General features: G+C 42.6%; 1 protein-coding gene across 2 annotated transcripts in view; it reads right to left on the bottom strand.

Annotated features, from left to right (window-relative positions):
• GPAT3 (glycerol-3-phosphate acyltransferase 3) overlaps positions 1-22,587 on the bottom strand; it is a 28,003-nt gene extending 5,416 nt beyond the window's left edge. For both annotated transcript variants that reach the window (XM_075264877.1, XM_075264885.1), the window contains exons 1-10: positions 22,355-22,587; positions 21,625-21,691; positions 12,090-12,384; positions 10,368-10,442; positions 6,415-6,504; positions 5,429-5,522; positions 5,191-5,306; positions 3,672-3,727; positions 1,681-1,766; positions 82-210 (exon numbers count right to left, since the gene is read on the bottom strand). In XM_075264877.1, coding sequence (XP_075120978.1) covers positions 82-210; positions 1,681-1,766; positions 3,672-3,727; positions 5,191-5,306; positions 5,429-5,522; positions 6,415-6,504; positions 10,368-10,442; positions 12,090-12,384; positions 21,625-21,691; positions 22,355-22,498 — 1,152 coding nt within the window. In that variant the 5' untranslated portion in view covers positions 22,499-22,587. The remainder of the gene's footprint in view (positions 1-81; positions 211-1,680; positions 1,767-3,671; positions 3,728-5,190; positions 5,307-5,428; positions 5,523-6,414; positions 6,505-10,367; positions 10,443-12,089; positions 12,385-21,624; positions 21,692-22,354) is intronic.
• Positions 22,588-23,111: the final 524 nt, after the last annotated feature.

The following is a 23,111-nucleotide window of genomic DNA, read 5'->3' as shown; positions in this document are numbered from 1 at the left end:
ACAGAGTATAAGCTACAAATACACATTCCCATTTGAAACAAAGCTGTAAGAAGTCATAAGCAACACTACGGTATACGATACCTGTCTCGTCATTGGAGGAAGGTACCAGACGTTGCACTTGATGGCCCAGCTTGTCATCATTCTCAACAAGTACTTCACCATTGTGTATTTACTGCTGTTCCAAAATGCATCACCAAACTGGGGATCATACTGTAAATACACCAAAATGAAGAGAATTTGGAAACATCTATTTTTATTTTAAAAGGTAGCTCTGCAGCATTCCCGCTGGAAATTTGCATCAGATTTTGTTGCAGAAATGCTTTGATTCTACCCATAACATGACAAACACTTTTTTTTGCTAAAAAAGGCTGCAAAGAAAAAAAAAAAAATTATATATATATATATATATATATATATATATATATATATATATATATATATAATTTTCTAAAATTTACCTACCATATTTATTCTCCCATTTTTACAGGTACTGGAAGACCAAAGTATCAGGAGAATAAACAGATATGTAATGCTTATTTATTTTATGGCATTATCCCCCCCTACATAAGCCCCTACCCCCTCCTCAGCGTTTTTGCATGACTCTCAAGGGGATAAAGTGGTAAACACAAATTATAAAATTATTATTATTATTTATATAGCACCATTAATTCCATGGTGCTTTACATTTGGGGTTACATACAATTTGGGGGTTACATACAATACACAGAATATACAGGTAGATATAATACTAACAATGACCGACTGGCACAGTGGGGTAGAGGGCCCTGCCCGCGAGGGCTTACAATCTATGAGGGAAGGGGGGTAGAGATAGAAGGAGAGGGGGAGACTGTATAGATGGTGGTGCGGTGATAGTGTTATTGGAGGTTGTAGGCCTTCCTGAATAGGTGAGTCTTCAGGGCCTTCTTGAATCCTGTGATTGTGGGGATCAGTCTTATGTGTCGTGGTAAGGAGTTCCAGAGTATGGGGGATGCACGGGAGAAATCTTGGAGACGGTTGTGTGAGGAGCAGATGAGAGAGGAGCGGAGTAGGAGGTCATTGGAGGATCTGAGGTTACGTGTGGGCAGGTAGCGGGAGAGTAGTTCAGAGATATATGAAGGGGACAGGTTGTGGATGGCTTTGTATAGTAGCGTTAGTAGCTTGAACTCAATTCGCTGGGCTATAGGTAGCCAGTGGAGGGACTGGCAGAGGGGAGCAGCCGATGAAGATCGGGCGTGAGGTGGATTAAGCGAGCAGCACAGTTTAAGGTGGACTGGAGGGAGGCGAGGGTGTTAGTAACAAGATGAGGAAATTATATATATATATATATATATATATATATATATATATATATATATATAAACAGAGCCTACTACCATGTTAAATAATATACTTTTGTTATGTTTAACAGATTAGTAGTTAGAAAAAAAAGTTGTATCCAATATGCAAATTAGCAGGCCTGTGCAGGGGGTTGTCTTCACATACCGACGCACCCCCACCCCATCCTCTCTGCCGCTGGCAGTACCATTCCTTACTTCACAATACATCCTCCTTCAAAGGTTTCATCACCTCTCCTCCTAGGAATGGCACAGTCTGCACCATGAAGAGGAGACTGAGCAGCTTCAGAAGCAGTGTCCACAAAATGTATAAGTGTATACCATATGGAAGTAAAGATTTTCTTACTTTTATCGCAACAGGATATATGGTCCCACCAATTTCAAAACTTCCTTTTTTAAACATCATGACAGATGTGTTATTAATACAGGTACCTGCATCAGCAAGGGAAGAAATAGGTTGTTTTTTTTTTTATTTAGTTTATTGCCATCATATTTTGTGAACATTTTGAATTTGCCTAATATAAGGCACCCCCCGAAAATAAGGCATGCCGGCAGTGGTGGGTGGGCCTTTGGAGGCGGGGCTTAGCGGACCTTTCATGGGCGGGGTTTAGCGATCCCCACTTCACTGACACAGCAGCCTTGCTCTGTGTGCACAGCAAAGCGGCTGCTGCCTCTGCTGTTGTGTCCACTGTCCCTGCTGCTGTAGGAAGAGCTCTCCCAGCTCATCCCAGAGGCAGCAGCCGGCATACAGAAGAGACAGCAGCTGGCTTTGCTGTGCACACGGAGCACAGTGCACGGCTGCTGTGTCAGTGAAGTGGGGATCGCTAAGCCGCGCCCACAAAAGCTCCACTAAGACCCGCCTCCAGAGCATCACTAAGCCCCGCCCACCACTGCCGGGACAACACAGCAGCACCAGTGATAATAGGAAGATGGGAAAGGTAAGTAAGTATGATACCTTCCCACCCTCCCCTACACTACCTACAACCGGCAGTCATGCTGACTCTCCGCTAAGGAAGTGCCGGCATGACTGCTGGTTATAATAAGACACCCCCCGAAAATAAGACATGTCCTATATTTAGGGCGACAATTTAATATAAGACACTGTCTTATTTTCGGGGAAACACGGTAGCCTTATGGTTTAAAACCATAGCATATGAATGAGATTTCATGTAATCCCTTCCACCATGTTGTTACTGCACATTATACAGTGTATCAGCTGTGAGTATGTAAGTATAGAACCAAAAAGTATATTTTATCACTTACCTGCCAGACCCATTCTGAATATTGTAAACAGAAAACAAACAGGAAATGTGGGAGGCAGGCCTTACATATTCTCAGCTGATACACGCTCCCAAACCATACCCATGTTGAATAGTTTAAGGCCAGGGGCCCACGGGTTGGGAACGCCGTGATTTGCCCGCCGTGAAAATGCCACGGCGTTTTACAGTAACTGCAAAGTAACTGCCCACTTTGCGGTAAAAACTGCAGCACAGACAAGCTGCAGTTTTGGAAATCGCAGCTGTCAATTATTTCTAAGGAAATGCCAGCGGTTTCTTGACAGATATAACAAAGTCCGCGGAGGATAAGGGCTCGTTCACATCTGCGCCCGGGAGTCCGTTCTGCAGGTTTCCGTTTCCTGCACAAAACTGAGCAGGAGACGGAAACCTGCCGGCATCTTTTTAAACCCATTCATTTGAATGGGATTGAAAAGTGTCCGGCCGTGAGCGCCGGTGAGCGTTTTAAGCTCTCTGCAGAGAAACCGGTTTTTTGTTTTTAAACGGACACAGTCAGACATGCAGTATTCTGTGTCTGGTTTAAAAAAAAAACGGTTTAGCTGTGGAGAGCATAAAACGCTCACCGGCGCTCACGGCCAGACTCGGCATGACAGGTTTTCGTCTTCTGCATGCAAAAAACGGAAACCTGAGAACGGACTGCTGAACGCTTGTGTGAACCCAACGTAACTCCGCAAACTTTATGTTTAAAGCGCTGCAGAAAGAATTGTGATGCGTTAATGCCAGGTTTTTTTCCAGCGGGTCATCCGATGGGGCCTTAGCCTAGTTTAGATGACAATCCTTGTTGAGAAAAAACTTTAAAAGTAAAGGTGTTTTTTTTGTTTGTTTGTTTTATTTCAGATTTTGCTGTTATCTTCCAAGGTGCATGTTTATTCTTTACTTTATTCTTTTTCTTCTACTTCCTTACAAGACATCACTGCTCTGCAACTATTGGCTATAGACTTCCTGCACTGCCTGCCCCCGTATACACAAGAACATGTTCAACGAGCAACAATAGCAGCATCACAGTATATAAACATAATTGTAACTAAGACATCAGCCTTACCTTCTGGGAAAATCAAAATGGGTAGTTTTTCCTTATCAAACACATGTTCTCGGAGCCTATTTAAAGATTTAAGAGTAGATCATAAACTAAGCTAAGTTGACTACCCACTGTGCAATATAGCAATACTGTAGGAATAAAACACCGCACAGAATGGATAGTATCAAATTGTGTGTAATGACACAATCCTTTGATAAGGGGGATAGCAACTCAGTTTTCAATGTATCCATTAAAACTATTAATTTATGGAGATAAACATTATTTACTAAAATAGACAAGTCAGAATTGGTAAGTAAAACTGATATTATATTACAGTGGGACCTAGTCAAGAATTGTTTATTTTCCCCAATACCTTTGTGTTTATCAAACTTCTTATTTTGGGTGGAAGTGCTTGTTAATAATTTTTAGATTATTAGTACTCCTTGCCATTTTCTCACTAGTATCCAGTACTACAGATGAGCAAGTAGTATTCGATTGAGTATGTATTCAAAATACTCATACTCGATCGAATACTACTAACTAGTCGCAGTAAAGATTCAATTCAGAACCAGCGTCGATTGGCCGAATGCTATACAGTGTACAGCATTCGGCTAATCAACGCTGGTTCTGCTGGACGCTCCTCTGTGATGAGGCGGAGTCTAAGATCGGACCACAGCAGTCTTCATTGTGGTCCGATCTTAGACTCCGCCTTGTCACAGAGGAGCCTCCGGCAGAACCAGCGTTGATTAGCCGAATGCTGTACACTGTATAGCATTCGGCCAGTCAACGCTGGTCAATGCATTTCTATGAGAAAAAGTCAGCTCCCGCATAACAGCAAGCTGCCAGCTCTCCCGACTAGCAAAGACGAGCCTGCTGCAGAACCAGCGTTGATTGGCCGAATACTATACAGTGTATAGCATTCGCCCAATCAATACTGGTTCTGCAGGATGAGTAAGGGCCAGTTCACATTAGCGCTTGCCTCCTGTCCGGAAGGAGTCCACAGGAGGACCTCCCCGAACGGAATATCAGCGCAACTAAAAGTTGCTGACAGTTAAGCACACAGACCCCATAGCATATAATGGTCTCCGTGTGCTTGCAGCGCACTGCCCGCATGAATTATTCAATATAGTCTATGGGGTCCGTGTGCTTAACTGCAGTTGCTCTGATATTCCGTTTGGGGGGGGGGGGGGGGGGGGGAGTCCTCCTGCAGACTCCTTCAGGACAGGAAGCAAGCGCTAATGTGAACCGGCCCATAGTCTATGGGTGCCGTGTGCTTTAACTGCACAGAGCTCCTCCTCAACTGCACTTCACTCCTCCTAAACACTCTCCTCCTGATACTCGTGGACTTGGTGACTCTCCTTTAGTCGAATAGTGGTTTACCCTGAAACAAGCATTTTTTCCCATAGACTATAATGGGATTCGATATTCGATCGAGTAGTCGAATATTGAGGCTCTAATCGAAACGAATATCGAATCTCGAATATTTCACTACTCGCTCATCTCTATCCAGTACACATGTAAAAATGAAAACAAGGCAATATACCTTTTTGTCACAAGGTGGCGATCACGCATCTCAGAACGTTCAAACCAGACATGTGGACATGCCCTTGCCATAGCTCTCTGGATGACACCCATAAGTCCTCCATGAACCTGTCCAACCTGAATGAGCACATGCAACATGACAATAAGTAGTCAAAAACAATTCCTGACATGTGTAGCAAAAACTAGATCACACACTTTTTTCCTAAAACAGAATGTGGCTTAAATAATGAAGTACTTACCATTGCATAACAACCATCATTAGCTAAAATAATTATATCAATTGGTGATGTGTGATTGGCCACACAAATTCCCCCCTTTTTAGGCCGGTTTTCTCTGTGAAAATAAAATACCAAATAGTAAAAAATAAATAAATAAATTCTAATTTAACAAAATGAACTTGTTTCACATTACTTAATACTAATGTTCCCACATGCCTTGGCTTTCTTATTAACTCTAAGCCACAATGTTCTTTTGGATCTGTAAAAACACTTTTTCCATCTATGACTTATCACTGTCTGTGATAGAGGCTTCAAAAGTAGCTTCATAAGCAGCAATGAGCCTCAATTCTAGGCATGGCAGTCACAGGTCACATTCTGTGCCATCCCATTCATATAGATTTAGTTCTCACATGTGTAACGGTCACCTATGGTATTGAATAAGAACCCACATGTATGTGTATCTACTATAATATATATGATGGGTACCTAGCATTTCTAATGTTTGCAATATTTAATGTAAGTCAACTTATGAATGCAAAGTGTTTAAACAATTATTGATTTTATATTATACAACAAAATGTAACATTTATATACATTCACTGTTATAACTGAGTATAACAGTGGCCACTGTACAAAACAAGCACTTTTAACTCTTGTTTCACCACTATATCCTCAGATTATAAACTCGTCTCCCACTTTGGCCAATTTTCTTAATGTTGTTTACATGTCAGAATTTTAGAAGCTGAAAAATTCAGCTACAGGATTTCAGAAGCAGAATTCTGTTCCAAATTTCTCAGTTTGAACATATCCTTACTCTTTCCATATCCTTACTTAATCTCCGATTATACTGCCACTGCCGTATTCTAGCAATTTTATATTAATACTTCAAATTCCTTTTTAATTGGCTCTGGCTCAAAAAAAAAACCACGACCACCACCACACAAACATATTTCATGTGACATTAACCTGAGGTCATGAATTTTAGAAACTCCATTGTTTCGACTTACTTATTGTGGTACTGAATGGCACTGGAGAGCGCTCGGGCACAAATACGACAACAGACCAAATGGACATTTTCACTGAACCAGTTTTTTACCCTGTAATAGTGTTACAAAATGAAGGCAAATAGTAAAGATTCAACATACTGTATACAAGCTTCCACTGTTATAGGCGATTAAAAGGGGTTCCCCCATCAAATCAGCTGATTGCCAGTCAATTGACCACCCGGTCTGGCCTAAGTGTATCATTCAGATGCAAAGAAGAGTACACAGTGTACTGAACAGTACCTGGTTCCAATGTGCAGCAGGCAGATGATTGGTAGGAGTGTGAGAGTCAGTCCCCACTTGTTTGCCATTGATGACTTAGCCAAAGGAAAATTTAAGACCCAGAGAAAAGCCCTTAAGAGAGCTTGTCATACTGAAGAAGTCTTGAGGGGGTTCACAAAGACCAGAGTATTCTACACTGGCTCTGATGTCCTATGTACTAGTCCAGGTTATGCTCAATTCATGACAGCATACACCACATCATGAACTAAGGTCATCCTCTGGGTGTCCCTGCATCTAGGCTAAAATCTATGCCAGTTCCTTGGTGTCGTAGATTTGAGCCGTCATTTATACCATGCAAATGGTGCAAATTATAGTAAAATTGAATAGAATGGTGAAGCAGGAAGCCTTTAGCTCCCTGCTCTATCACTCTGGCATATGCTTGTGATGTTTGGGGAAGACCTGATGCATCAAGCTGTAAACAAAAGCTGCAGAGCTCCAGGAGAACAATGAGGGGTGTTAAAACAAAAGAGCCAAACCACGATTTTCACCACTCATGAAAATTTGGATCAAAGTGATCAATACATCAGACATTCCCTAAAATGGTATAACCTTGGCCATATGCATCCCTGTACATTTTCTTTCTTTGTGAATTTTTTGAGGGGTTAAAAAGAAAAAAAATCACTGCAATCACACCCACCCATAGAATACAGGTGACAAGTCGTTTTGGCTGCACAGTGAATACCATAAAAACAAAGCCCTTCACACATAGGCAATTTTGCACCAATTGCACCCCATTCTGATTTTTTTTCCAGCTTTCCAGTACATCGCACAGAATATTAAATGGTACGATTACAAAGTAAAACTTGTCCTGCAAACATTAAATGGGCTTTACCCATATCGCTGTTTCAGCAGCTTAGCCTGCTGTCTCCTCTTCTCACTTCCTGAATTCCTTATCAAACAGTCAAAGCCACTAGAGATGAGCGAACACTAAAATGTTCGAGGTTCGAAATTCGATTCGAACAGCCGCTCACTGTTCGAGTGTTCGAATGGGTTTCGAACCCCATTATAGTCTATGGGGAACATAAACTCGTTAAGGGGGAAACCCAAATTCGTGTCTGGAGGGTCACCAAGTCCACTATGACACCCCAGGAAATGACACCAACACCCTGGAATGACACTGGGACAGCAGGGGAAGCATGTCTGGGGGCATAAAAGTCACTTTATTTCATGGAAATCCCTGTCAGTTTGCGATTTTCGCAAGCTAACTTTTCCCCATAGAAATGCATTGGCCAGTGCTGATTGGCCAGAGTACGGAACTCGACCAATCAGCGCTGGCTCTGCTGGAGGAGGCGGAGTCTAAGATCGCTCCACACCAGTCTCCATTCAGGTCCGACCTTAGACTCCGCCTCCTCCGGCAGAGCCAGCGCTGATTGGCCGAAGGCTGGCCAATGCATTCCTATGCGAATGCAGAGACTTAGCAGTGCTGAGTCAGTTTTGCTCAACTACACATCTGATGCACACTCGGCACTGCTACATCAGATGTAGCAATCTGATGTAGCAGAGCCGAGGGTGCACTAGAACCCCTGTGCAAACTCAGTTCACGCTAATAGAATGCATTGGCCAGCGCTGATTGGCCAATGCATTCTATTAGCCCGATGAAGTAGAGCTGAATGTGTGTGCTAAGCACACTCATTCAGCACTGCTTCATCACGCCAATACAATGCATTAGCCAGTGCTGATTGGCCAGAGTACGGAATTCGGCCAATCAGCGCTGGCCAATGCATTCTATTAGCCCGATGAAGTAGAGCTGAATGTGTGTGCTAAGCACACACATTCAGCACTGCTTCATCACGCCAATACAATGCATTAGCCAGTGCTGATTGGCCAGAGTACGGAATTCGGCCAATCAGCGCTGGCTCTGCTGGAGGAGGCGGAGTCTAAGGTCGGACCTGAATGGAGACTGGTGTGGAGCGATCTTAGACTCCGCCTCCTCCAGCAGAGCCAGCGCTGATTGGCCGAATTCCGTACTCTGGCCAATCAGCGCTGGCCAATGCATTCTATTAGCTTGATGAAGCAGAGTGTGCACAAGGGTTCAAGCGCACCCTCGGCTCTGATGTAGCAGAGCTGAGGGTGCACAAGGGTTCAAGTGCACCCTCGGCTCTCCTACATCAGAGCCGAGGGTGCGCTTGAACCCTTGTGCAGCCTCGGCTCTGCTACATCAGAGCCGAGGGTGCGCTTGAACCCTTGTGCACACTCTGCTTCATCAAGCTAATAGAATGCATTGGCCAGCGCTGATTGGCCAGAGTACGGAATTCGGCCAATCAGCGCTGGCCAATGCATCCCTATGGGAAAAAGTTTATCTCACAAAAATCACAATTACACACCCGATAGAGCCCCAAAAAGTTATTTTTAATAACATTCCCCCCTAAATAAAGGTTATCCCTAGCTATCCCTGCCTGTACAGCTATCCCTGTCTCTTAGTCACAAAGTTCACATTCTCATATGACCCGGATTTGAAATCCACTATTCGTCTAAAATGGAGGTCACCTGATTTCGGCAGCCAATAACTTTTTCCAATTTTTTTCAATGCCCCCGGTGTCGTAGTTCCTGTCCCACCTCCCCTGCGCTGTTATTGGTGCAAAAAAGGCGCCAGGGAAGGTGGGAGGGGAATCGAATTTTGGCGCACTTTACCACGCGGTGTTCGATTCGATTCGAACATGGCGAACACCCTGATATCCGATCGAACATGTGTTCGATAGAACACTGTTCGCTCATCTCTAAAAGCCACTTATTATGGTTACTAGAAATCTTATATAAATGCAGATGAAATAATATACACATGCTTCTAAAGAACTCAGTGTTATCTGTGCATTTATGTAGAGAGATAACAGACAAGGCTTTATCTGCAAACTGTAATTAGCTCATCTGTCCTGTCTATTCACGCAGGTCCAGCTCTATGGAAACGCTGTGTAGACAATGGAAGGAATGCTTTCACATATGTGGAAAACAAATCACCATTGCTAAAGCAATATATTTAAGAAAACTCATGGAAAAAAGCAGGATTGCCAGCATTTTTTTCCTTATTTTATTGTATAAGTAATCCAAAAATCACCGGTGGATAACTCTATAGGCAAATTGGAAAAACAAAGATTATAAAAGAACATACTCATCTATTGGGTATTTTTGTCACATTATTGATTTATCCATAAAGGTCCAGATGGGAACAGCCATTTAATGACAAGTCTATTGTATTTTCGGGGGCATAGACAAGGCAATATAGCAATTCTACAAACAAGGTACGTAAAAGAGAAAAACTAAAAATACATGAGCCATTCCCATGTGTATACATAATAACAGTTAATTCCTCTGAAATGCATGAAAATATTCATTTTGTGTTACTAACGATTTTAGAATGGCATTTTGGACTTAAAGGTGTTGTGCTGTTAAGGACAGTTATCTCCTAGACATAGGATAGGAAATAAGTGTCAGAATATTGGGGTCCAGCTACCAGATCCCCTAGTGGTCAGGAGAAGAGGACCATACGTCCCCCTAAAGTTCCTTGTGAATGGCGCTCCAGTGTGCCCACAGCCCCATAGCAGTAAATAGATAGGGGATAAGTGTCGTTAATGTCACCACCCCTTTAACATTACACTGTTACATATACAGACTGTTCTCTCTTTGGAAGAGTTGTTTACCTGCCATTTGGCAGCTGGCCAACAAGTGTGGCTCCCACGACCAGCCAGCTGATCCCAATGGTAGCCAAGGTAACCCTGAAAGAGTAAACCAGGTGACTTTTTTTTTAAATAGCAAATATTCGGAAAACAAAACAAACCACATTCTCTGGTTAACAAATGCTACAATAGCAATGCGTTAGACAAGAATGCAGCTCCATACAAAAAGGCTAAGCAAATAGCGCATAGGAAACCATATTTTACATAACAATAACAACAAATAAGTCAGCTTGTGGCTGGTCCTTACGCATATATACAGGACATACCTGGAGGGGATTCCCTTGTGCCCCCCACTAATGATGTACATTTTGGTCATTATTTGAAATTTTTTCCTCACATATGACGCTAGGTTCACACCTGCGTTCATCTGTCCGTTCTGAGCTTTCCGTCTTCTGCATGCCAGAAGTCGGAAAGCACAGACCGGGTCCGGCCGTGAGCGGCGGTGAGCGTTTTAGGCTGTCCGCCGCGAAATCGGATTTTTTAATCCGGACACAGAGTACTGCATGTCCGACTGTGTCCGGATTATAAAACCCGGTTTCGCGGCGGAGAGCGCAAAACGCTCACTGCCGCTCACGGCTGGACAGCTTTCTCACCCATTCAAATGAATGGGTGAGAGAGACTCCTGCAGGTTTCCGTCTCCTGCTCTGTTTTATGCAGGAAACGGAAACCTGCAGAACGGAGACCACAACGCAGATGTGAACGAGCCCTGACCCAAGCCCAATGCCAAGTCTTTATAGAGTTGCAGGAATATAACAGTGATATTTTACAGGAGAAATTAGCATTCTAGATACATCTTGTCTAGCCCTGTCAGATGTATCAAGACTGTGGCAAGTTTGATTCTGATTTTCCCCACCATAGAAACTCATTACAGTTTTATACAGATTTGAGTCCAGAAATCTGACAATTCAGAACAGCAATATAATGTTGAATTTCACAAAGATAGAAGGAAGGGTAGAAAGTAGGAAAGTAAACCATGTAGCAACAGATCATGCAATGTATTTCTGGGCTGTGTGGCAGATGATATTCTGAATTTCAAGAGGTCTGCTTTAGACTAAAGGCCCCACGTGGTATTCCACAGCAAAAAAGCACTTTGGGAAAAATCACGACAGCAATACATTGCGGTTCTTCCCGCAGCGCTTTTAACAAAATCCACAGAGTTTTCCTCTGTGGACTTTCAGCTTTAATTACACCTATAGGGAAACCACCGGCGTTTACGTAGGTATAAATGACATACTTCGATTTCCAAAACCACAACAATTTTGGAAATCGCTGCCTGTTTGAAGGGTTTATTATAACGCAGAGGGAGATGGGATTCGCCATGGGCAAACCGCTGCGTTTATGCCACGTGGAGCCCTAGTCTTACGCTTCAAAAAGATTCTGTATAAATATTATAAAGGCACAGGATAATTAATTGCATGTTTGAAGTTCACAAATTTATAGCCCTTTTTTATTGTACTATGGGAAATGAGTCTGAGAAGGTTCCTATGAACCCCCTCTTTTGGAACACATGACAATAAAAAGGTGACAGGCAAATAAGAGTCACTAGTGGAACAAGAGTTCATCTAGCTTGTTGGGGTACAAGATCCCTCGCAAAAATAGTGATGGTTAATTATTTCAAAATTGACCCTTACTCGACTAAAAGGAGAAGATAATAAGATAAGCAAGATAGAACAAACCATTTCTTACCGTAGTGGTAGCAGAATGCAGTAACGTACAAAAACACCAAGCACCCAAATAAGTGTCACACGGAGACTGAGATACTGGAAGTTGTAGTTTGTCCTAGTCAGAAGATTCCATGATATTAGCTCTTCTGAGGAGAATCTTTGAGTAACTTCATCTTCCACAATAGCTTCAAACCCCTTTTTGGAGAAGTAGAACACATCCGACAACTCAAAATCGCCACGCTGTAAGCATTGGCTTCTGCTTTGCCTCAGGCCCACAATCTCTTCCTCCATTGGTAACTCATCTCGCTGAATGATAACTTTTTGAAGAAAAAACAAACAGAAAATTATATAGATGGTTGTTTTAAAGTCAACTCGCAAAACATGGAAAAACCTTTTCACATTTAGCCTGGTTTTTGCTAAAGAAAAGTTGAAGCAAAATTGAACTTTGTGGATATGGAAGACTGTTGATACTACTACCCTATGCTGGGTCTTGGCTTATTGGCCACAGAAGTCCTGAGGCTCAGTGACCTCAGCTATTTCTGGAGAGGGATCGGTAACATAAAACATTGGTTCCTTACCAGCAACTTCAGTAGCCACATGAGCCCCAAAACTTCCGGCAACACAGAACCAGCACAAAATTGCAAGGGCACCGGTGGCATACAATGCACCACAGGAGACATGTAAACATTTTTTTTTTATTTTTTAATCTTACACCTTCCTGGGCAACCTCATGGGCTGCTCTAAATCCTGGACATGTGCATTGTTTAAATAGACATTTAAAAGGGCTCTATCAGCAAAATTATGCTGTATGAGCCCCACATATGCGTGAATAGCCTTTAAGGCTACCCAGGCACCAGTAATCTTATTTTAACCCCCCCCCCCGTTTTAAAATAAAACCATAAAAATATATATATGTAAGTCATCCTTTAGCATGCACGCTGGGCGGTCATGCACTGTCCGACGTCATCTTCTGGCACGCCTACCTCTTCTTTCTTCTTACAGCGACGTCCTCCAGTCCTGGCTCTTCCACGCCTTCATCTTCTTTTATTCCGGAATGAAGAAGTTCGTGAGCATACTGAGCATGCGCAGTACACTCGCGTAGTTCTAAGAGGTGCTTAGAACTACAACAAAAATGGTGCCAGCGCGTGTGCAGTATTTGAACACAACCCGCCCGAAGAACAGAAGATCAAGGCAGGGTAGAGCCAGGACAGGAGGACGTCGGTGGAAGAAGAAAGAGGAAGGCGTGCCAGAAGAGGACGTCGGACAGTGCTCGACTGCCCAGCGTGCACGCTAAGTTATGATTTACATATATGTTTTTATGGTTTTATTTTAAAACGGGGGGAGGTTTAAAATAAGATTACCGGTGCCTGAATAGCCTTTTTAAAGGCTATTCAGGTAAATGTGGGACTCCTACAGCAAAATTTTGCTGATAAAGCCACTTTAAAATCCAATAATACTGCTCAAAAAAAATAAATTTTCAGTTCTACCATAGATGAACTACCTTATATATCCGCTACTATTGTATGTTGATAACGTGTCATCTAAACTATGAAAAGGATGCAGGACTTAAATGAGTATCATGGCCCCTTTAAAAGAGAGTCTGTCAGGTGGGAAATGTATGTTGAAAGGAGTTGTCCCGGATATCTCAGATCTAAGGGTATGTTCACATGGCGGAAAATGGATTCTGTGTGTGAACATACCGCGTGGCTAGCCGCGACGGAATGCCGATGCAGTTCATTGGCATCCCTTTGCAGCATTCCTCTCCAGATTAGGCTCGAATGAATGGACCTAATCGAGAGGGAGTCTCGTGCTGCGGATGTCGCGGCTCAGTCATCTGCAGAATCCACGTCAAGATAGGGAATGTTGCTTCTTTTTTACACTACTAGCTAACAGAAAAAAGAAGCGATCGGCTCCCATTGAAGTTTTTGGCAGTGGATTTTGAGGCGGATTCCACATCAAATTCCGCTGCCAAAAAATTCAGTGTGAACATACCCCAAGATAAACACCCCCGACCCACCTTATAAATTACTTCGTGTCCAAAAAAAAAAAAAATGTAATTAATTTAAAAAAAGAAATCTACAAAATTGACCTTTTTTCACAATATTCTAATTTTCTGAGATGGTAAACTTTTGGGTTTTCATTAGTATAAGCCATAATCATTAACATTGAAAGAAATAATCACTTGGAATAGACCACAGTAATAAATCTATAAAGTTTAGGAGTCTCACTCTTTGAATAGAATGACTGAAATAAATTAACTTTTCAAAGATATTCTAATTTATTTAGACGTACTTGTACAGCACGTTTGCCAATTTTCTGCCATAATATGCCACACTGCTAGCACACTTTTATTAATAGTTGTGTTCTGTTGTGAATAATTCAGTATATTTGATTTCTATACGGCTGCATATTATATACTGTATCTCAATAGCCACCTTTCCCGCCAGGGTTCTGTGGGATTTGTTCAGAACTGCAGCAAAAAATTAACAGTATATGTCAGGCAATAACTGGTTTAACAGGCAACTTCCTCGAGCATATTGGGATTTTTTTTTTTCTCTACTACACACTATTTTTATTAGCACATGAAAGAAAGACTATGGATTGCTGCCTTATTTCTAATAAGAACACAACAAATGCCCTTGAGACGTGTGAACTGGACAGAGTCCAAGAATCTCATATGATGGCAGCAATACTGACTTCAGTGTCCAACATATCTGCTTTTGCTCTTATGTGCCAACTATGTCATGGTACAATGCTCTGCTGCACCCTAAACCAGGGACTGGGATTACAGCGACCGTTTTTTGCATTTATGCCAGACACTTTAATTTACTTCTCTCCCACATATTCCCATTTGTTCAGAACAAAGAAAAACAGTTGCTTGTGTGTAGACTAGTGTAAAGCACAAAACAGTAATCTGCCCTGCTGTTACCATCTAGAACACTTGTATAATCTACAGTCTGTTACCTGCTAGAATACAATATAGTTCTACAATTTGGAGTAATGCTCTTAAATCTTACAACTGGGATTTGTTCATAGTCTAAGCAGGAAATAGTAAAAGATACAGTAGAAACCAGTGTAAAAGATACAGTAGAAACCAGTCACTGCAAACTATTAAGAAACCTGTCCTAACATGAAGCACGTTAATAGCAGGCACTCACTGAACCCTTCCCTATTATGACAACTATATAAATTTAGTATCTTCGTGATGGTACTGACCTCACCAAATATGGGTAATATAGCGTAAATGTAACAAAAACCAAACCGGAGAGAACATTTCCCCCAGAAAGACCTGGCGCATTACACCATGTTGTACTATACAAATGCGTCCATGGCATAGCACACGTGTCATGATCCCCTGAGGAGGTTCTTATTAGGGCGATACGCGTGGGATGAGAAGTTTACATCCAACCAAGGCTAGGAGCTATAATTGATTTGATAGCATATTGGTTATTATACATTATAGTACACAGGTTTATGTTTATGTCCGTTTTGTTGACTACCTGGGTCATGATTTACATAGGACCATTTTTGTATTATAGTGTCTATTGTTTTGTCCATAACTCCTTACAAAGTTGATTTCAAGTTTGTTTGTTTTTTGTATTATTGCTATGTTGGCATAACAGTGATATAGCCTATCATTATATTACGTTGCACATCGTACATATTAATATGTATGATCGCAATTTTTTATTTATTGTTACTTTTAAAGTGCATGAATTTGTATATTTATAGTATAGGACCAGTAGGACTTTTCTGTCCACTCATTTAATTTGGAATGGGGGATGGAGACTTATACTGAGACTCAAACACTAGTGTACTGCGAACATTATTAGTTTGAGAGGCATTTTGGAGGAGATGGTCTCATTATAATTATATATATATATATATATATATATATATATATATATATATATATATATATATATATATACATATACATACACACACACACATACATATACACTCACCGGCCACTTTATTAGGTACACCTGTCCAACTGCTTGTTAACACTTAATTTCTAATCAGCCAATCACATGGCGGCAACTCAGTGCATTTAGGCATGTAGACATGGTCAAGACAATCTCCTGCAGTTCAAACAGAGCATCAGTAAGGGGAAGAAAGGTGATTTGAGTGCCTTTGAACGTGGCATGGTTGTTGGTGCCAGAAGGGCTGGTCTTAGTATTTCAGAAACTGCTGATCTACTGGGATTTTCACGCACAACCATCTCTAGGGTTTACAGAGAATGGTCCGAAAAAGAAAAAACATCCAGTGAGCGGCAGTTCTGTGGGCGGAAATGCGTTGTTGATGCCAGAGGTCAGAGGAGAATGGCCAGACTGGTTCGAGCTGATAGAAAGGCAACAGTGACTCAAATAGCCACCCGTTACAACCAAGGTAGCCAGAAGAGCATCTCTGAACGCACAGTACGTCGAACTTTGAGGCAGATGGGCTACAGCAGCAGAAGACCACACCGGGTGCCACTCCTTTCAGCTAAGAACAGGAAACTGAGGCTACAATTTGCACAAGCTCATCGAAATTGGACAATTGAAGATTGGAAAAACGTTGCCTGGTCTGATGAGTCTCGATTTCTGCTGCGACATTCGGATGGTAGGGTCAGAATTTGGCGTCAACAACATGAAAGCATGGATCCATCCTGCCTTGTATCAACGGTTCAGGCTGGTGGTGGTGGTGTCATGGTGTGGGGAATATTTTCTTGGCACTCTTTGGGCCCCTTGGTACCAATTGAGCATCGTTGCAATGCCAAAGCCTACCTGAGTATTGTTGCTGACCATGTCCATCCCTTTATGACCACAATGTACCCAACATCTGATGGCTACTTTCAGCAGGATAATGCGCCATGTCATAAAGCTGGAATCATCTCAGACTGGTTTCTTGAACATGACAATGAGTTCACTGTACTCCAATGGCCTCCACAGTCACCAGATCTCAATCCAATAGAGCATCTTTGGGATGTGGTGGAACGGGAGATTCGCATCATGGATGTGCAGCCGACAAATCTGCGGCAACTGTGTGATGCCATCATGTCAATATGGACCAAAATCTCGGAGGAATGCTTCCAGCACCTTGTTGAATCTATGCCACGAAGAATTGAGGCAGTTCTGAAGACAAAAGGGGGTCCAACCCGTTACTAGCATGGTGTACCTAATAAAGTGGCCGGTGAGTGTACACACACACACACACACACACACACACAGCTAATATCTTGCATAATAAAGGATTGGCTATTGTGGCATTGCAGTAGACTCTAGAGGCCGCTTATACACAAAAGACAGTCCCATAATCTCATTAACATCAGCTAGCAGGGAAGACACAAATCCATAGATAATAGGGCAGATTCATTACGACTAGCATTCTGCCAAAAGATGAGCGACCTCAGGGGTGTTACTATGTAACTACCGGGGTAGCAGCAGTCGCAGGACCCAGGACATTAGGGGGCCTGGCAACAACCGCTGAGGACTTTTTTTTATATAGGGAACTATAGGGTTCTATAGGCTATAGGGAACACTTAGTCAACCTATGGTCAATTTCAAGTAGCCTCCCCTTGTGATACATCACATAAATACATACATCAGTTCACATTTGGTAGATGTGCTGTTGTGACTGATGAGGATTCAGGAATTGCTGCATTAAACATATCTCCAGAACACGTTTTGTCCACTCTAAAAGCTAAACATGATCATGGTCATGCATTTAATTAGGTATATCATGCTCTGCTTCTGATGTATTAACAGAGGCCAATATAGCCTGGGAGTCTGACTTAGGAACAGGGCTCTCTGCCGCTGATTGGGATCGCTGTTTTCTCCTCTCGCACAAGCTGCCCTTACCCTGTAGCGCTCAGGAGAAAAATTTTAAATTGCTGACCTGATGGTATCACTGCCCCACTCTCCTCCATAAAATTTACCCTGCGGTCTCTGACCGGTGTTGGCGCTGCGGAGGGTACTCTCTTACATATTTGGTGGGATTGTGGAGAGATTCAGCCCTTTTGGACGTCCGTGTTCTTACTGTAGGAGAAGGTCTCTGGCCGCTCTCTGAGCCCCTTCCCGCAAGTCACTCTCCTCTCCCTTATCCCTGGCAAACGTTCTAGTGTTAAGGGCGATCTCCTGTGCCACTTCCTCATGGCCACCAGAACGGTTATCCCCCGCCACTGGCACCCCTCCCTCTCTGTTGGAATGGTTACAGGAGTTTCTCCTTATTCGTAGAATGGAGTATCTGGTGGCGATGGATCTGCCCGACTCCTCCAAGTTCAAAACCCTCTGGCGGCCATGGGTGGTGTTCCAGGAGGCCTCCGACTTCTCCGCCCTGTTCGCCTGATCTCCTTATGTCTGCTCCCTGCTCTCCGATGTCTGTCTGCCTGTGACTGTACGTTACCCTTGTCTCTCCCCCTTCCTACTTGTGTGTCCAGTGTCTCTCCCCCCCCCCCATTGTTCCTAGTATGTGGGTCTTACTTTGTCTATCTCTCTTTCCCTTTTTTTTTTCCCACTCCCTTTTCTTGTTTGGTCTTTATTTGAATTGTTAGGTTTTTGTGGTCTCCATGAGGACTATGTTTTGCCTAAAGAAGTTTCCCCCTAGTGCCTACTTTACATTGAGGCCCTGTGTGGCCTCCCTGTTTCCTTTTGGGATTGTTATACCCTCATCACTTGTTTGACCTTTTTATTTCTATGTTTGTTATTTCTTGTCTGAAAAATTCTCAATTAAAATTGATTACACCTAACAGAGGCCAATATAGTTGAGTATTGGAATGACTGGCTCCCGGTTGTGACACAGAAAGAGATGACATATACTGATGTCTGTAACTTTGTCCCACCGGTATGACACTTGCCTTGTATGTAGCGGAGCAGCAGGCATGATCATTGTTTTGTTTTGGTATCGGAAGCAAGTACACGCCTCTGTAATGACGCATGGAAGGCCGGACTGCTATGCGTGACCGTGATTGGCTCCTGGCCCGATCACGTGAGGGGGCGTGGCTAGACTTGTGTCAGGAGTAAGAGTCTATTTAAGACTGTGTAGACTCAGTTGCGGAGTCTTACATCGACGGATACCGGCCGGATATTTTGTCTCTGAGATTTTTGCCACACAAGATACTATCTAACATAAAAGATAGTCAGTGCTTAGCTCGTGACGAACCTGTCAATTCAGGGGAAACGCGTTGAGATAGCAAAGAGAGCAATTAGTCAGCTAGTTTTATCGCTGTAACAGTTCAGCAACTTGTCATAGGAGATAGGAGAGGAGCTGGGGTTAATATATTGGCCAATGGGCTCCACTAACAATTTAATGACAAGGGGTTGAGCGTATTATTTGTTGCACTATCCAGATACACGATCTTGCTACATAATCTAGCACTGACCGAGCCACGGGGAATTCATTTATTTATTTACTATAGTGGCATTGGGACATTTAATATTTGACTATTCAGCTCAAAGTGAAATTATATTGTGGATACTAGTGAGACTTATTTAGTATATGACGGTATCCCATTTATATATGTACTTGACAGTCTGATATTGGGGTACATGGATCAACCCCAAATCATTGCTGATGTATAGTCAATAGTATTGGGTGGTCGGACACGCTATAACTGAGGACTTACCTGGAGGATAGGTTGTCATCCTTTTACTCTCTCTGGGGAATACTTACCTTAGTGACAGCACCTTGCCTGATTTTAGTTGATGGTTGGACGTCTTTACAATACCACTTCCAATTTGGAGGATTTTAACCAAGTTATGTTTTATATATACTTTATTATGTGACTGAAAGGACACTATTGGATACTTATACTGTGGGAAGGGGGGCATTTTCAGATCCGTCCCCTACTTCCCGAGAACAGTGATTGAAGGGCTAGGAGAGGTGAGGGAACAAAACAAACAAAGTGTTACCTATCTCTCCTAGCTCCAGCAGGCTTTCCGCCCACTTGTTGAAGTCACATGGGCCAAGGCCTGCGTCTTTATGCGTCGCAACGCAAGCCCCGGCTCAGGTGACGTTCGGTCCAGCACTGAAGATATTAGTGGGGAGTGCGCTGCAGCCAGGGAGATTTTAAGTGTTTTTTTTATTTTATTTTTTAGTCAAATACCCTCTACCCAAATAATCAATGCTACCCAATGCTTTAATAATTTGCTGTGTACAGACAGAGCAAATATTCCTCACAGAATTTGTGCCTACCCTTTCACCTCATGAGATTTAAGTACATTACCACAGGTACAGGTACTTAACCCAGAGAATGTAGAGCAGAGGTTCTCAAACTTATTTCACCTACCGCCCACTTTGAGAATCACTTATTTTCTAGCGCCCTCTAAATTTTGTAACTTTTCCACATCTTAAAAATCACAATCATGGGGCAACACGGTGGCTCAGTGGTTAGCACTGCAGCCTTGCAGCGCTGGAGTCCTGGGTTCGAATCCCGCCAGGAACAACATCTGCAAGGAGTTTGTATGTTCTCCCTGTGTTTGTGTGGATTTCATTGTATGTCAGTCATTCTACAAAGACATACTGATAGAAAAAAGAAAAAAAAAATGTACATTGTGATCCCTATATGGGGCTCACTATCTACATTTAAAAAAAAAAAAAAAAAATCACAATCATTACTTTAATTATAGCAGCTATATGAGTCTTATCCTGTTTCCAAGTTCACACTTACATTTTAAATGAGACTGTTCTAATGAGAGTAATAAAATGCAACTTTATAAATAATATTTAGAAAAGCTTTTATTCAAATTAAAACAAACTTTTCAATTTTAATTTTAAATCTATTGCAATGTGAAGGGTGAATATGATGATATTTAAAAAGTTTCGAATTTACTCAAAAACAGCCGTAAGCCACCACGTTCGGTAACATGCAAATGATTTATCTTTTTAGTCAGTAGCGTTGTCAAATTATTTTATACAATCAAACAGGGCAGGAATAAGAACGAAATAATTGATGTAGGGTAATTGGTAGGTTTTGATTTCAGTTTAAAATATTAGAAAAATACAAATCAGCCATCGCACCCTAAACCACTTCAACACCCCCCCCCCATTTTTCTCTGGGCCCTTTAATGCCCCCCTGTAGGCCTTCATCGCCCACAAGGGGGCGTTATCTCCCAGTTTGAGAAAGAAACTCTATCAGTTTTTCCCCAATATTCCCTTATTCCCCATCTACAAGATAGCAGATAAGGATCTGATCTCTAGGACCCAATCAGAAGAATGGGGTACCCCCTCCAAGGGCCAATATGAATGAAACACTGCTGCACATGCTCATAGAAGTAAAAGGAGAAGCGTCTGAGAATGCACCAACACTCTATTTACAGAGGACACTTGGAATCGTGATTTCTGAGGTTTCTAGCAATCAGACTCCAGCAATCAAATATTTATCTCCTATCCAGTAGACAGAAGATACAATTTCTTTGCTCAGAAAAGTCCTTCAACAGTAGAAATGCTGCAGCCTGGGATGGAGAGGTATTTTCATATATATGCATTGTATTCATTCAGTATTGGTTTATGAGCTCTTCACACTTGGCATCACAATTCTAAAATGAATTGATAATCTAGTCAGTTTCAGGTCTTACCGTTAGATGCAACCATTCGAAGTTTTTTTTGTTCTTCAAAACCTTTTTGAATTCTTAAAGTTGCCCACTGGAGGTAAAAAAAATAAAAAAAAAATACAGTCATTTAGTCAGCAATGTAACAGGTAAGAGACCGGATCTGCATTACAGTCTTTGTAGGAAATACCGTGCAGATTCCATCAAAACTCAATGGTTTTATACTGAAACTAACTGACAGAGAAAATTCTTCCTTGCAGGTCTTTTCCCTGCACCGATTTTAGCTGGAATCTCAGTGTAACAATAGCAGGTGAATGGCGCTAAACATTGTGCAGACTTGCACCAACCTTGCTCTATACTCAACGTTGACACTTGAATCACAGTCACTACATGTGGCTCCCGATAACACAAAAGGACAACTGCCCAGTGTGAATAGGTCCTAAGAATTCTGCAAGGATCTGAATGCATTTCTAAATATAAAACTGGTAGCCACAAGTAGATGAGAGATATCAGGGAATTCCTCCCGGGACAAACATGGACACTGCTTAATCCTGCACCTGTTACAACTCAGACTAAAGTCCCACTAGTCAGAACTGATCGTTTTAGTCACAGTCTTGGACTACGATCTGAAGACACTCAGGATAATTCTGCAAGTCACATCACATGTGTTAAGTTTGCAGCAATGGCCTATGTTGCAATGACTGAGGTGTGAGGAACAAAAGTCGCAGGGAGTGCAAGCAGTCTGAACGCGGCTCACCTCCAGCATTTTCACCAGGATCTTCATATAGACCTCGGATATGCCCAGCGACATGCCAAACATGGAGGGTAACATGATGAAGACTAGAACCACGCTGAACCATACTGCGAAGATGTTGCCTGCTAGGCTTCTGAAGTCGTCCATGGCTCAGCTGAGCTGTCAGCCTCACACTCTGTCATCTGTCTCTCCTCCTCCGCTGAGGGCAGGAAACTCCGATGTTGTGTGGAGCAGCTCTCCGACTTCCTCGAGTCTCCAGTCACCGCCGGCTCCTCCTCCTCCCTCCTTTATGGCACAGCCCTGGCTGCCGACCTCTGCTCCCTCCTGTACAGAGTACAAGCCGGGGCTGCTCTTTGCCCTGACCGCCAGGTGAACTATTCTGCTCCTGCTGAGATCCTCCACATAGATATGCACTGCCTCTGTATGTCAGGCTTCACTGAGGACTACTGGCTACTATCGGGGTATGTTCACACAGGAAGGAAGATTTCAGTCTTATCACTGTACAACCACCATAAATCACTAACTGACAGTACTTTGGCTTCACTGACATGCAAAATCATAGAAAATGGTGCTTTTCAATAAAGTGGCGTTCACACTGCCGCTGTTGTCCGCCCCGGAGTGTCAGGGGAAACCGAACAGGAGACGGCTTGCGAGCGGTCGGCTTTAAAACCCATATGACGCTAGGTTCACACCTGCGTTCAGCTGTCCGTTCTGTGGTTTCCGTCTTCTGCATGCAAGAAGACGGAAACCACAGACCGGG

The sequence above is a fragment of the Leptodactylus fuscus genome, chromosome 1, assembly GCF_031893055.1.
Source record: "Leptodactylus fuscus isolate aLepFus1 chromosome 1, aLepFus1.hap2, whole genome shotgun sequence".
Classification (NCBI taxonomy): domain Eukaryota; kingdom Metazoa; phylum Chordata; class Amphibia; order Anura; family Leptodactylidae; genus Leptodactylus; species Leptodactylus fuscus.
Note: the sequence above shows the minus strand (reverse complement) of the source record. Positions and strands in the feature narration are given on the sequence as shown.